We start from the raw sequence: 15,448 nt of genomic DNA, 5'->3' as shown, positions 1-15,448 counted from the left end.
ACAAATTTAAAATTTTAACATTAATTTCTATGTAATCTGTCATTGAGATATCAACTTTTCAGTTTTGACTAGTATGTATTCCAGTTGTGACTAGTACATAATTTTTTTGTACTAGTAGTTAAACATTAGGTACTAGTACTTATTTTTTAGATACTAGTACTTAATCATTAGATACTAGTACTTATTTATTAGATACTCTAACCTACTAAAAAGGTAATAGTTCGTATTTGTTACATACTAGTACTTATGGATTAGCAACAAGTATTTTTTCAAAAGATACTAGTACACATTTATTAGATACTAATACTTATTTGAAATTTTACTAGTAAGATTTTTTATTTTACTAGTAAAATGTTTAATTGAACACTATTGTGGTCATTTGGACTACTCATAACATAAGACGAGTTATCGCAAGCCGTTTTAACATTTAATCTAAAAGCCGCACTAGTATCTATTTTCATGCTACTAGTACTTATTTTTTAGATACTAGTATCATTTCCATTAAGTACTAGTATTTATTCATTAGCTACTACTAGTGCTTATTATTTAGCTACTAGTGCTTACTTTTTAGGTACTAGTGTTTATTCTTTAGCTACTAGTGTCTTTTTTTAAAGTAACTAGTACTTACTCATTAGATACTAGTTCTTATGTTTTAGATACTAGTACTTATTCCAGTAGTGACTAGTATTTAATTACAATCTTCCTGTTAAGAAAAGATAGAGCTAGTACTTATTTTTTTAGTTACTAGTAACTTTTTAGACCAAAGATATCCTGAACTTAATAGATACTAGATATTAATAGATACTAAATATTCTGTACAGGGCATACAAAATCCAAACTTTTATTGTTTTCAGACATACATTTTCTTTATTTGAAAAAAAAAAAAAGGCCAAATTATATTAATTAAAACACACACACACCAGGTGTGCTGTATTTGTAGGGCTTCACAATTTGGCCAAAAACATTGTTTTTATATATCAATATAACTAATAATGATTATGTTTAATATTTCTATATAGAAACATTAAACAAAATAACGAATATTACTTTTGTAATAACACTTTTTCACTATAATATATATAAAAAAGCATTTAAGCATTTAAGAATAAATACAATAATAAATATAGCTGCAAGAAAAATAAAAAAATGTATAATTCTCTACAGTGGAGAAAGGATTTGCGTTTACCTCAAAGTTCTTAATTATCTTTGCTATTTTTACCCAAATCAGGGTTTTGTGAGCAATAATGAGTACTCAATAATATAATTTCTTTTTCATTCATACTTGTCACCGTAGGGCGCCCTCCACAAATGAGACTCATTGATGACGTTCCAGGAAATCCCTTAAATGGACAAAGGCATTCATTCAGCTTTTGCTGTAGATGTAGCCTAGTAGCTGAATAACATGCATATAGAGGTTTTACTTATAAACCGTGAATAAAATAAACAATTACTGCAACAATATATGGCTTTCTGTGTTCTTCAAGCCATCTCGGGTATTTTTATAAGAATAAAGTAAATTTAAAATGCAATGCTAACCGACATAGCCTTTATCACTGTTTAGAATAATATAAAGTGGCATGATTTCTGCCTCATTCTGTTTAATAAAACCATGTCAGATCACAAAAATAAGTTATTTCAAAGACTGATGTTGTGATGTGTATTTGGACTAAACATATCATTATACTTTTGTTGGACAGCATGTTTGTAATATTTTCTTGTTTTCATGGTAAACAATTAGCAAGGTAGGCTAACATACAAATCCAGTTAGCCCTACTTAGCAATCAGATTAATTCAGCATATTAATGTATTGTGTTGCCATGTGGACTCTGACTGGAAGGTGGAGAGGTACTCATGTTTATGTAATGATCTTTTTAAAAGAAGATATCTCAAAATACATTCTTACTAGTACTTTATGAGGTTAAAGATATCTCCAAATGAACAGGGAAAGGTAGTTAATCTGTTTTTGATATCATCGTTTCATTTCTGACTAGTAATTATTGCAATAGTGACTAGTATCTATTTAAATATTACTAGTAAGCATTCATTAGATACTAGTACTTATTTAATAGATACTGGTACTAATTTCATTACATAGTAACTATTTAATAGATACTAGTAGTTATTAATTAGGTACAAGTACTTATTTATTAAACACTAGTATCTTTCATAATTATTACTAGAAACAATTTTTATCTTACTAGTCAGATCTGCTTTTTTACTCGTCTTAAGTTATGACTAGTCTGAACGGCCACAGTAGAGTTCAATTAAACATTTTACTAGTAAAATAAAAAATCTTACTAGTAACATTTCAAATAAGTACTAGTATCTAATAAATGTGTACTAGTATCTTTTGAATAATACTTGTTGCTAATCAGTAAGTACTAGTATGTAACAAATACGAACTAGTATCTAATTACAAGGTACTAGTACCTATTAAATAAGTACTAGTAAAATAAATAAGAACTAGTATATAATGAATAATTACCAGTACGTAATAATTAAGAACTAGTATCTATTTAATAGGTTAGAGTATCTAATAAATAAATACTAGTATGTAATGATTAAGTACTAGTATCTAATAATAGGTACTAGTATCTAAAAATAAGTACTAGTACCGAATGTTTAACTACTAGTACATAAAAATTATGTACTAATCACAACTGGAATACATACTAGTCAAAACTGAAAAGTTGATATCTCAATGACAGATCACATAGAAATCAATGGTAAAATGTAAAATGTTTTACTAGTAACAACATAATAGTTACTAGTCACTACTGAAATAAGTACTAGTATCTAATAAATAAGTACTAGTATCTAACGAATAAGTACCAGTAGCTATTATATAGATACTCATATCTAATGAATAAGTACTAGTATCTAATAAATAAGTACTAGTGTCTATTTAATAGGTACTAGTATCTAAAGAATGAGTACTGGTAACTAATAAATAAGAACTAGTGTCTAATGAATACGTACTAGTATCTTTTAAAAAGGTACTAGTAGCTAAAGAATAAGTACTAGTAGCTAATGAATAAGTATTAGTACTTAATTGAAAAGATACTAGTAACTAAAAAATAAGTACTAGTACCATGAAAATAGATACTAGTACGGCTTTTAGATTAAATTAAAACGGCTTGCCATAACCCTGAAACATACCCGGGTATGTCACATAACCTGCTTTCTGAAATATCCTCCAGGAGTCTCCAACACGTTGCTTGTGAGCCCTCCAAGATGTACTTTTCAGCCAATCAGAGTGAGCTAATATAGACACGTGTCACAAATCGGCCATGAGGTTATTTTAATTTTTAATTATTTAGTTATTTTAATGAAGGCAGACAGAAATTATATGAAAGAACGAAATGTATATGAACATTGTTGCTGAGATGAAAGATGAAGATTAAAAAATAGATCACTGATTGTACCCTTTTCCCCTAAATTTATTGGTGTGCTTGAATTACTGTTTATTTACTTTCTCTTAATGAACAGCATTATAAGCAAGGATGCACGTGAGTTTTTTAGCCTGGTTCTCAGAAGAGTACCTGGAGATTTGGTTTGGTCCTCACACTGCACATATTGCAACCCTTTAAATATAACTCCAAAAGACTAAATTAATAATAGTAATAATAATAATGTGACTGGTAATAGTTTTTGTTTAGTCATTATTAGTTTACCTTGTATCACCTGTGCCTTAATTAAGTTCATCTTTATCACCCGTCTTTATAGTTGCATTCTGTTTGGGGTTCTGGTCTCGTCAATGTGTGCGTGTATTTACCCTCCTCCTGTTTTGCCTTTGGAATGTAATAAAGACTTTATCTTTGACCTTCGTCTTTGTTCGCCCCTTCCTCACACGATAAGTGACAACTAACATGCCATTGTCAGTTCGGATACTGAGTTAACTTAAACCATGATTATGGTGAATTATTAACTATTAAATTTGACTTTTGCCTCAATAAACTCCAAGTTTGCTGCCTCTGATTTGTCTCTTTTAAGCCCCAGAACTTCACCTGTTATTTCATAATCAAGCATCAATTTGCATTCAAAGCTTTAGTGCTGAACATAACATCACTTGCACACAGTAACTTTGAGATGTTTATTTCAATCAAGTAATTGATTATTTGATGAGCAGTACGTCTATGGTTATAGTTACAGTTGGCAACTAGGCAACTAAGGTCCTTCATTTTAACAATATAACACACAATGTTTAATTGCAATAGAGCAATTGTAGCGTTATAGTTGATTTATCTCCTTATAGCATACTGAATCACTACAGTTCCTCATTTGAAGGCCACTTTTGCAGCTGTTAAATTTAAATCAGGAAAACACTCAATCAATTGAACAGATCTCCACACTACTGTTAGTGACCTGTATTCCACGCTGGCCTTTCTGAAATTTTGTATCCTTTCCACCGTGAGTGAAACGGATAAACCAAACTCCAGGTCCATAATTCATAAAGACGTGAGTCATCTGAAATAAAGCAGAACAAACACAGGCACACATGAGCTTTGACTATTAGTTGATAATAGGGGAATAATTGGACTGGAGTATTATTCTACTCACTTGACGCCATGGATACATTTTCCCCTTTTGAAAGAAAACTTTCTCAGGCTGAAAGGTACTGATGGGTTTCTTCTTCTCATCAAGCAACTCCACACAGATCTGATACTCACTTCCACAATCAGAGAGTGGGGCGTACCTCCAGATGAGACATCACATTAATGACATTAATGGTTCTGTTCTAATTAGAATCTGATTTAACAGTAGTACTGTCTATAAAAAGTGCCATCATTTACCCTCACTTGTGTCACTCGTGTCATTTCAAACTTGTGTGACTTTCTTATGCGAAATACAAAATGAGGCATTTCAAAACTCAAACGTTTATTGTATAAATAAAAAAAAAAAACACTGAGACATTCTTCAAAATACCTTTTTGTGCTTCAGAGAAGAAACAATGAAATGCAGAAGAAAGAAATTCACATAGGTTTGGAATGACATAAGGGTGCGTAAATGATGACAAAATTAGCATTTTTAGATGAACTATGCCTTTAATGACATTTAAATTCACTTTCTGTCCTGTGTGTGTATGCTAGTATTTATTTATTTATTTAGTTTTTATTGTGAAGGACAGTACAGCCTGGACTTGATCTCGGGTTGCTCGAAGCTCAACTGTGCCATTTGTGTCAGAGCTCATGCAGATTCTTGCAGTAAAATTACAAACTGAAATGCCTTAAACATAAAACATTAAAATATGAATGATATATCACTTTGTGTTCTTATACTACCAAACACAAATCACATCACACCAGCTATGAAATCCACCACCTAAGATACTGTAGCCTGAAATGGCAGATTGAGTGAACGCTCACCAGTCTGATATTTTGATATAGGGTTGCTGTTGATCCATGAAAGCTTCACTGTAGCCTTCTTGCTTCAAATCAATCAGCTGTTCCTTCAAACACAGACTGAGGACAAAATTTATTATTAATGTGTGAATTGGCTTTATGTTTAGTTTATTTTCATATAGCAACATTGACTGAAATTAAATGAGCTCAGAACTTTCTTGAAGGATCTAAAATTTCAAACATACCCACAAGACGTCACAAAACATTTAGAGACCGGAAATGTTCTCCTATTTCCTTGTGTCACCCACTGGTGACCTCCATTAGCTACAATCTCCCATCCTTCAAATTTCTCTAATAAGAACATCAGAAAAGAGACTTTACCTGAAGTAACAGTTTATTATAGTGACACTTATGGTACAATCTTTATTACATGAATCACCTTGTGCACTGGGATTCTTGAGCAAGTTACGATTTGTGAATCTGAAGCTAAGAGGGGAAACACAGAAGGGTCATTCCAGCTGGAATCATCAAATGGTCCCCACCTGACCCCCTCAGATTTGTCTGAAAAAAATCTATGTGATGGGTAGTATGCCCAATAGATCATATACAAAATTTCAGATCTCTACTGTGGAACTATAGGAACCCTTTTTGATGTTTGTCCGATGCAGGTGTGCCCCACGCCATGATTGTGGAAGTGAATATCAGATCTGTGTAGAGTTGCTTGATGAGAGAAAAAAACCCATCAGAACGTTTAAACCTGAGAAAGTTCTATTTTCATTTAGGAACGGCGAGCCGTGGAGTCAAGTGAGTAGAATAATACTGATCCTCAGATTATTACATTTATTATTATTTATTATTATGAGAGGTAGTGTTTCCAACGTAAACAGTAAACACATGATCCCTACAAATTAAGGTGGTCACACACCAAACAAGAAGCACAATGCCACAATTCAAAGGTATCGCACACCATATGTGTTACGTTCAGTTCAAGACAGCAGCCCAAAACAGTTAATCTAATCAACAAACATGCAAACGTTCACTTCAGATAGAAACAATGCAAGACATACTTCATTTTTTCAGAAGCAGATTAGGGTGCAGCCGAATTAAGAGTTTCTATCACTTAGAGTATTGTCTTTTGGTTTACTTTAATATCATCAGAATGTCAAACTTAACTTCTGGGTCATTCCAGCTGGAATCATCAAATTTTGGAAAAGTTCCCCACCTGACCCCCTCAGATTTGTCTGAAAAAAATCTATGTGATAGGTAGTATGCCCAATAGATCATATACAAAATTTCAAATCTCTACTGTGCGTACTTTTTTCACAAAAAAATCTGTAAAAAAGTTTGTTTTTTACCCCGTTTTGGCATCACAGCCTGAGTGACCATGTTCAGACTGAAATATCTCCAGAACTATTTGTGCCAGGTCCATGAAATTTTCTGGGCTAAGAGTCCTAGTCCAGAACTGCATGAATTACAACTCACAGCATTGTTACTGAATTTACACCTGAATGCTGGCCCTCTACTTTTCTTTGAAACTATTACTTTAAGGGTTTTCAGATGTCCATAGAAACCTCAATCTTCAATGTATAAGCATCAAACTTGGTAAATGGTCTGATATGTACCATGTCTTTCACATCCTTTGATATCAGACAATAGAGTCTGATGGATGTTGAGATATTAAGGTCCAAAAATGGAAAAAAAACTATTTACACCAATGTTCAGAGCAATATTTCCCATGAATGACACCAGGTGTGAACATAAAACTTTTTTTTTTGAAAGAGCATGTTCTTATTGATAAAATATAAAAAAAATTGGGATGGGGTTTTGCCTCATTTTTCTGTAATGATTTTTTTAAAACTCAGAGTTTCATCACTGATCCTATTGTTCAGTTTTGCTATTCAACTTGGTATGGGCATTTCAACAGAATTTATTAATGTTCCACTTATACAAAAAATACAAAAAACATACTTCCAGACATGAGTCACTTTAATAATGTATACCACCAACACAAATAAATGTGTAACATAACAGTTACTGAAAGTTGTTATGTGATGCCAAAACGGGGTAAAAAACAAACTTTTTTACAGATTTTTTGTGAAAAAAGTACGCACAGTAGAGATTTGAAATTTTGTATATGATCTATTGGGCATACTACCCATCACATAGATTTTTTTCAGACAAATCTGAGGGGGTCAGGTGGGGAACTTTTCCAAAATTTGATGATTCCAGCTGGAATGACCCAGAAGTTAAGTTTGACATTCTGATGATATTAAAGTAAACCAAAAGACAATACTCTAAGTGATAGAAACTCTTAATTCGGCTGCACCCTAATCTGCTTCTGAAAAAATGAAGTATGTCTTGCATTGTTTCTATCTGAAGTGAACGTTTGCATGTTTGTTGATTAGATTAACTGTTTTAGGCTGCTGTCTTGAACTGAACGTAACACATATGGTGTGCGATACCTTTGAATTGTGGCATTGTGCTTCTTGTTTGGTGTGTGACCACCTTAATTTGTAGGGATCATGTGTTTACTGTTTACGTTGGAAACACTACCTCTCATAATAATAAATAATAATAAATGTAATAATCTGAGGATCAGTATTATTCTACTCACTTGACTCCACGGCTCGCCGTTCCTAAATGAAAATAGAACTTTCTCAGGTTTAAACGTTCTGATGGGTTTTTTTCTCTCATCAAGCAACTCTACACAGATCTGATATTCACTTCCACAATCATGGCGTGGGGCACACCTGCATCGGACAAACATCAAAAAGGGTTCCTATAAACAAACCAGGCTTTCAATTTAGAACCTGATGTCAAATGCTGGTACTGTGTTCTTAAAGGGGTAGTTCACACAAAAATTCTGTGATGTACTCCCCACTTTGTTATTCCGAACCTGTTGAAGAGTCCAAACAACAGTGGACCTCTTTGACTTCCATTTGGACCTCTTTGACTTGGCACTGTTTGACAAGGGGAAACCCCTTGGTTCTGAGTCACCACTGCAGGGGTCACAGCAGGCCAAAAGGTATTCCGGACGTAGCTGCCATCAGACCCCGCAGTTTCTGGCACTGTTTGACAGTGAGTGACCGGCCTACTTTCACCTGACTGCCGCAAGGATCGACTCGATCCGAGCAGGAGACAGGCGTGCCTGCATCATGGTCGAATCCCACACCACGCCCAGATAAGTGGTTCTCTGTAATGGAGAAAGCACACTTTTCCCAGCATTCAGTCACAACCCCAGTTTAACCTCCTCAGAGGAAGAGAGGTATAGCACCATGCTCCCAAACAGGGGGAAGAAACCGCAAGCGTGCTTCCAACCCAAGAGTTGCTTCCTCAGAATTAAATAACAATAGGCGCAAAGCTAAACATTCCAGATACATGTTGTTTGGACAGAGAGGAGCAACAATAATGTACAGTATGTGGAAAATAACGTGTTTTTTAAACCTCAAACCACATAAATACATTGCATTACGCCAAATACACAAAATAATGTTCTTTTTAGCAACATCATATGACCCCTTTAATTTAACATAATAGCCATTCATGTTGTAATGTGATGTGTTTTTTGTGGGGGCACTTGTGCTTTCATTACGATGGAACAGTGTACAGCTGACAGGAAGTGAACTGAGAGAGAGGAGAGGGAGGCGGGATCGGGTAAGGTCCTCAAGCCGGGATTCGAAGCTTAGGGGTCACCCATAGCGCAACAGCTACCGGCGCCAACTCAAATGAGATGTGTTTGATGTTTTGTTTAAGCTTAATTACTTAAGTTAATGCGTTCAACTGACAACCCTACTATATATATCACACCAGGATATCCACCTGTTTCCGAGGGGGGCTACTTTAAAAAAGAATGTGGGTACAGCTTCTGGTGAGGCGGCAGTAGTAGTATACCAGTGTTACGGATCTGGTCGGTGAGCTGCGGACCACTCACCACCAGATGTCGCCCTCACCTTGTTTTCACACACTGACTGTTATACCACACCCCAGACTACATTGCCCATCAGCCACTGCTCTTATCACCTGTGCCAATCAGAGACAGTATTTAAGCCCCGGTCTTCCTGTCAGTCGCTGCCGAGTATTGAACTGTGTTTAGCATTCATACAAAGCGTTTCCTGGTTATCTCACCATCTACTGTGGGTGTCGCGGATAAGGAGCGCGACGCCACGGAACCGCTGGCCGCCTGGCTCGCTCGTGAAATGGCGGCCATGCTGGAGCACGCTCAGGCAATGGCGACGACTACGGATAGCGCTCATCTAATGGCGGCGTCAGCAGAACCAGTTCGCAAGATGGCGGCCGCGCCGGAGCGCGTTCATACTACGGCGGCGACGGCGGAGCCCGTTCACAAAATAGCGGCGAAAACGGAGCTCTGTCACGTCACAGCTGCCATACCCGAGCCATGGAGAGTAGCAGCTGTGTTTCCTGAGTCAAGTCAAGTTTCCAAGTCAAGTCAAGTTGCAGCTGCATTTCCTGAGTCACGTCAAGTTTCCAAGTCAAGTCAAGTTGCAGCTGCGTTTCCTGAGTCACGTCAAGTTCCCGGGTCAAGTCAAGTTGCAGCTGTGTTTCCCGAGTCAAGTCAACTTGCAGCTGCGTTTCCTGAGTCAAGTCAAGTTTCCGAGCCAAGTCAAGTTGCAGCTGCGTTTCCCGAGTCAAGTCAAGTTGCAGCTGTGTTTCCCGAGTCAAGTCAAGTTGCAGCCGCGTTTCCTGAATCAAGTCAAGTTTCCGAGTCAAGTCAAGTTGCAGCTGTGTTTCCCAAGGCAAGTCAAGTTTCCAAGTCCAGTCAAGTTGCAGCTGTGTTTCCCGAGTCAAGTCAGGTTTCCAAGTCAAGTCAAGTTGCAGCTGCGTTTCCTGAGTCACGTCAAGTTCCCGGGTCAAGTCAAGTTGCAGCTGTGTTTCCCGAGTCAAGTCAACTTGCAGCTGCGTTTCCTGAGTCAAGTTTCCGAGCCAAGTCAAGTTGCAGCTGCGTTTCCCGAGTCAAGTCAAGTTGCAGCTGTGTTTCCCGAGTCAAGTCAAGTTGCAGCCGCGTTTCCTGAATCAAGTCAAGTTTCCGAGTCAAGTCAAGTTGCAGCTGTGTTTCCCAAGGCAAGTCAAGTTTCCAAGTCCAGTCAAGGTGCAGCTGTGTTTCCAGTGTCAAGTCAAGCCATGGCTGTTGTTCCAAAGTCAAGTCAAGCTACAGCTGCCGTTCCTGTCTCAAGTCAAGTTACAGCCGGCCATCTTTCCTGAGCCACTGCACAAGATGGCCGCCACGCCAGAGCCTGCTGGCACCACGTCAGCCAAGCCAGCGCCCGCTAACGTCACGTCAGCCAAGCCACAGCCTGCTCATGTCATGTCTTCTGCTCCAGAGTCTGCATCCATCATGGTCGCCCATCCAGATGTGGTTCCTGAGTCAAGTCACATTACAGCTGCTGTTCCTGCTAAGTCAAAGCACGTGGCAGCTGAGGTTCCTGTGCTAAGCCAAGTCGCAGTTGTCCTTTCAGAGACAAGCCAAGACACAGCTTCACATCCTGATTCAAGCCAAGATACAGCACCTCCTAAATCACGTCAAGCCACAGCTGCTCCAGCGAATTCAAGTCAAGCCGCAGCTACTCCAGCAAATTCAAGTCAAGTCACAGCTGCTCCTGAAAAGTCAAGTCAAGCTGTAGCTGCTCCAATAAAGCCAAGTCAAATTACAGTTGTTCCAGTAAAGCCAAGTCAAGTCACCGCTGATCTCCACGAGTCTAGTCCAGTCATTACTGAACTTCACAAGCCAAGTCAAGCCACAGCTGATCTCCATGAGCCAAGTCAAGCTTTAGCCGGTCCCCACGAACCAAGTCACGTCCCATCCGACGGCCCAGAGTCAAGTCATGTCTCGTCTGTCCGTCCAGAGCCAAGCCACGTCTCGTCTGTCCGTCCAAAGCCAAGCCACGTCCCGTCTGTCCATCCAGAGCCAAGCCAAGTCTCGTCTGTCCGTCCAGAGCTCCGTCACGTCTTGTCTGATCGCCCAGAGCCCAGTCAGAGCTGTTGTTCCTGTTGTCAAGTCGAGTCACGGCAGTATCTTCTGAGTCAAGTAAAGTCACAGTCGAACTTCACAAACCAAGTCAAGTCTCAGTTGATCTCCCAGAGCCTCGCCATGTCTCGTCTGACTGCCCAGAGCCTCGCCATGTCTCGTCTGACGGCCCAGAGCCTCGCCATGTCTCGTCCGACACCCCAAGGGCACGGCCTGTCATGATGGCCAGCGTGCTGGACCCACCACTGGTGTCAGTGCGGGCAGCCAGCCTCCCTGTGGCATCGGCACTTCTAAACCCACCAGTAAAGAGACCCTGCCACCCACTGCTGCTCTTCCCTTAATGGCGGTTGCCATTTGGTGTGTGTGGGCTGCACACTGTGCTCCTGAGGTCACGTCTGTTCACAAGTCAGCTCCTGAGGTCACGTCTGTTCACAAGTCAGCCCCTGAGGTCACGTCTGATCCCAAGCCTGCTCCAGAGCTCACGTCTGTTCACAAGTATGTCCCTGAGGTCATGTTTGATCACAAGCCTGCTCCAGAGCTCCCGTCTGATCACAAGCCTGCTCCAGAGCTCCCGTCTGGTCTCAAGTCTGCTCCAGAGGTCCCGTCTGGTTTCAAGTCTGCTCCAGAGGTCCCTGGAGGGCTTCCGTGCCTCCTGTTCCGCCCTGGGGGGCTTCTGCACCTCCTGTTCCGCCCTGGAGGGCTTTTGCGCCTCCTGCTCCGCCCTGGAGGGCCCCTGCGCCTCCTGCTCCGCCCTGGGGGGCCCTGGCACCTCTTGCTCCGCCCTGGAGGGCTTCCGCGCCTCCTGTTCCGCCCTGGGGGGCTTCCACGTCTCATGTTCCACCCAGGAGGGCTTCTGTGCCTCCTGTTCCGCCCTGGAGGGATTCTGCGCCTCCTGCTCCGCCCTGGAGGGATTCTGCGCCTCCTGCTCCGCCCTGGAGGGCTCCTGCGCCTCCTGCTCCACCTCCTGCGCCTCCTGCTCTGCCCTGGAGGGCTTCTGCGCCAATCGGAGACAGTATTTAAGCCCCGGTCTTCCTGTCAGTCGCTGCTGAGTTTTGAACTGTGTTTAGCATTCATACAAAGCGTTTCCTGGTTATCCTGTATCTAGTTTCTTGTTTTTCTGTCTTGTTATCTCGCCTTAGTTATTTCGTTTAGTCTGTCTCGCTGCCTGCCTTTTGAAACCCTCGCCTGCCTGGATTATTCTTTCGTCTCTCCCTTCGGTTAATGTTTGCCGTGGATTGACCCTCGCCCAAGTTACGGATTCCTCTTCGTCTTGCTGTCTAAATACCTGTTTGCCATTGTTCTGACCCTGCCTGCTTTGACCATGTCTTTGTCTCGTCCCTCGAATAAAAGTTTGCATTTGGATCCGCATGCTTCACGCGTCATCTCTGCACACTCTGTAACAACCAGTGGTATTTTGTGTGCTAATTAGCGTTTTTCCGGATCATTGTTTACTTTGTAAAGTTGCAAACCTTTATGAGACGTCATTATGGTGCTCAGGGACAACATGTGCTGTTCAAAGCTGTCCCACATCGTTAGCAAGTTTGGACTGCTAAATCTTTGCTAAATCTTCAATGACTGTTAACTAGTGATGTATTGAACCAAAGCATTGGTTCAAATTATTTCAGGAAAATTAAATATTTGCCATATGCAGTTCATATATGTACATTATTCTTCTATTACTTTATATAGATATTCGTACTAGCATTTAATGCCACAGTTTAATGGGTAAATTAATTTATCAGATACAAAAATTCAACAAACAAACACACACACTGTTAGACTTATATTTGTGCATGTAACACGAGTAGATCTTTGGAATGTGTGGTGAATGTTTAGTCCAGCGGTGTTTCTTTCAAAGGCTTTTGGCTGCTTTATCAGCAGATTGTGCTGTTTTCAACACACTCTTTAAATCTTTTCCCAAAACAGTCAGTGCTTCACAAGGCTTCATTTGCCCATCACTACTGTCAACTGTTGAATGAATGTCACGTCCCGCTTGTTTACTTCAAACTGGAAGATGCTCCCACTTTTGACGCAAGGCCTTATAGGGCATAGGAAACTTGTGGATAAAATTTTGGTAAAACCACCTACCCTTAAGCAGTACATGTCTTTGGCTGTAGTTATAGTTGTCAACTAATGTCCTTCATTTAACAGTATAACAATCTTAGTTAGAATAAAGCTTTGTGACATTATGCTTGATATGTCTCCTGTTCTAATCATTAGATTTCTTTACCTGAAGGTCACTTTTGTGCCTGTTTAGGATTAAGGAATTGTAAAAAATGTAAGAATGTAAAAAAATATTTAAAAAAACACGCACACAGGAAAACACTACCTCTCTGCAGCTGGACAGATTTCCACACTACTGTTAGTGATCTGCATTCCCATCCCTGCATGACAGAAACGGATAAACCGAACTCCAGGTCCATAATACGTAAAGACGTAGGTCATCTGAAATAAAACAGAACAAACACAGGGACTCTTAAAGCTTCGACTATTAATTTGATTACAGGGGAATATTTGGACTGTCAGTGTTATTCTACTCACTTGACACCATGGATAATCATTCCGATGCAGGATAACTTTATAAGGATTATGGTAACTGATCGGTTTCTTCTCTTGATCAAGCAACTCTACATACATCTTATACTGACTGTAATTAGAGACTGGGGTATACCTGCAGATGAGACATCCAATAAATGTGGTTCTGTTCAAAAATTGTGTTTTCATATTAGAATTTGATTTAACACTGATACTGTGTTCCTAAAGGGATAGTTCATCTAAAAATGAAAACTCTGTTATCATTTACACTCACTCATGTCATTCCAAACCTGTGTGACATTTTTAGTCTTTAAGTTGATGTTCAAACCACATGAGACTTTCATCGTATGGACCAAAAAAGTATTAAGTATCTTATTTTGTACAAAGAAATCACAGGTTTAAAATAAAGTGAAGGTGAGTAAATGATGACAGAATTCACCACCTAAGATACTGTAGTATAAAATGGGACTTTGAGTAAACACTCACCAGTCTGATATTTTAATATGAGGTTGCAGTTGATCCATGAAAGCATCACTGTAGCCTTCTTTCTTCAAATCAATCAGCTGCTCCTTTTGATATAGACTAAGGACAAAGTTGAGTTGGGTGATTCATGTGCGCATTGGCTTGATGATCGATTTATCTTCATTTTGCAACATTGACTAAAATTAAATTTGTACAAAACCTTCTAGAAAGATTTAACATATCAAACATACCAAGATGCTACAAAGCATCTGGTAACTGTGTTGTCTGGAAATGGCTTTCCAATTTCTCCTGTCACCCAGCGGTCCCCTGTGTTATTGTTACGCGGAATGAGTGACGTGAGGCGAGCGGATCCATATGCGAGCTTTTATTGATAATACAAGACAAAGACATAGTCGTGCAGGCAGGGTCAAACAACAGTAAACAGAAATGTAGGAGGCGAGACAGAAGAATAGTCCAGGAAAACGAGCGATAGTCCGAAAAGGCAGGCGGCTAGACAGACGATAACGAGATAACCAGGCGAGAGATCAAAAACCAGGAACCAGGAACTTGGAACAGGAACTAGGAATACAACAATTCAACAATTCAACAATCCGTGGTTTGCAAGTGGAAAGACCGGGGCTTTTATAGCGCCGCTGATTGGTCGCGGGTGAAGTGCAATGGCTGATGGGGAATGTAGTTCCGGGGTGTGGTGCAACAGTCTGTGTGTGACAGGGCGAGAGTGACATCTGGCGGTGAGCGGACAGCGGGACACCGACCAGATTCGTGACATAGCTCCCCCAAGGAGCGGCTTCCAGACGTTCCAACAGCATAACAGTCCAGGGGAACGGTGGGGCGGGGAGTGAGACAGGGCGAGGGCTGGAGGACCAGGTCCATGTGGGAGGCCCAGTGATTGAGGCAGGACCGACAGAGCAGGAGCCCACCAGGGTGGGGCTAGAGGTGGAGCAGGAGGCACAGGAGCCCTCCAGGGCGGTGCCGGAGGCGGAGCAGGAGGCACAGGAGCCCTCCAGGGCAGTGCCGGAGGCGGAGCAGGAGGCACAGGAGCCCTCCAGCGCAGTGCCGGAGGCGGAGCAGGAGGCACAGGAGTCCTCCAGGGCAGAGCCGGAGG

The 15,448-nt window shown here is 40.3% G+C and overlaps 1 protein-coding gene across 4 annotated transcripts in view; it reads right to left on the bottom strand.

The window, feature by feature from the left end:
* Positions 1-15,448, bottom strand: part of LOC127167817 (F-box only protein 44) — a 52,402-nt gene that overhangs the window by 27,092 nt on the left and 9,862 nt on the right. Inside the window, exons 2-7 of one of the 4 annotated variants that reach the window (XM_051114072.1) lie at positions 14,347-14,442; positions 13,867-13,996; positions 13,655-13,770; positions 5,367-5,462; positions 4,561-4,696; positions 3,885-4,467 (exon numbers count right to left, since the gene is read on the bottom strand). In XM_051114072.1, the coding sequence (XP_050970029.1) occupies positions 4,327-4,467; positions 4,561-4,696; positions 5,367-5,462; positions 13,655-13,770; positions 13,867-13,996; positions 14,347-14,384 (657 nt within the window). In that variant the 5' untranslated portion in view covers positions 14,385-14,442 and the 3' untranslated portion in view covers positions 3,885-4,326. Of the gene's footprint in view, positions 1-3,884; positions 4,468-4,560; positions 4,697-5,366; positions 5,463-5,587; positions 5,694-5,781; positions 5,829-13,654; positions 13,771-13,866; positions 13,997-14,346; positions 14,443-15,448 lie in introns of those variants that run through there. The other 3 variants (XR_007828029.1, XM_051114069.1, XM_051114071.1) reach the window with 3 other exon arrangements.

This window comes from Labeo rohita, chromosome 7, assembly GCF_022985175.1.
Source record: "Labeo rohita strain BAU-BD-2019 chromosome 7, IGBB_LRoh.1.0, whole genome shotgun sequence".
NCBI lineage: Eukaryota > Metazoa > Chordata > Actinopteri > Cypriniformes > Cyprinidae > Labeo > Labeo rohita.
This window is presented reverse-complemented; position numbering and strand designations above follow the sequence as displayed.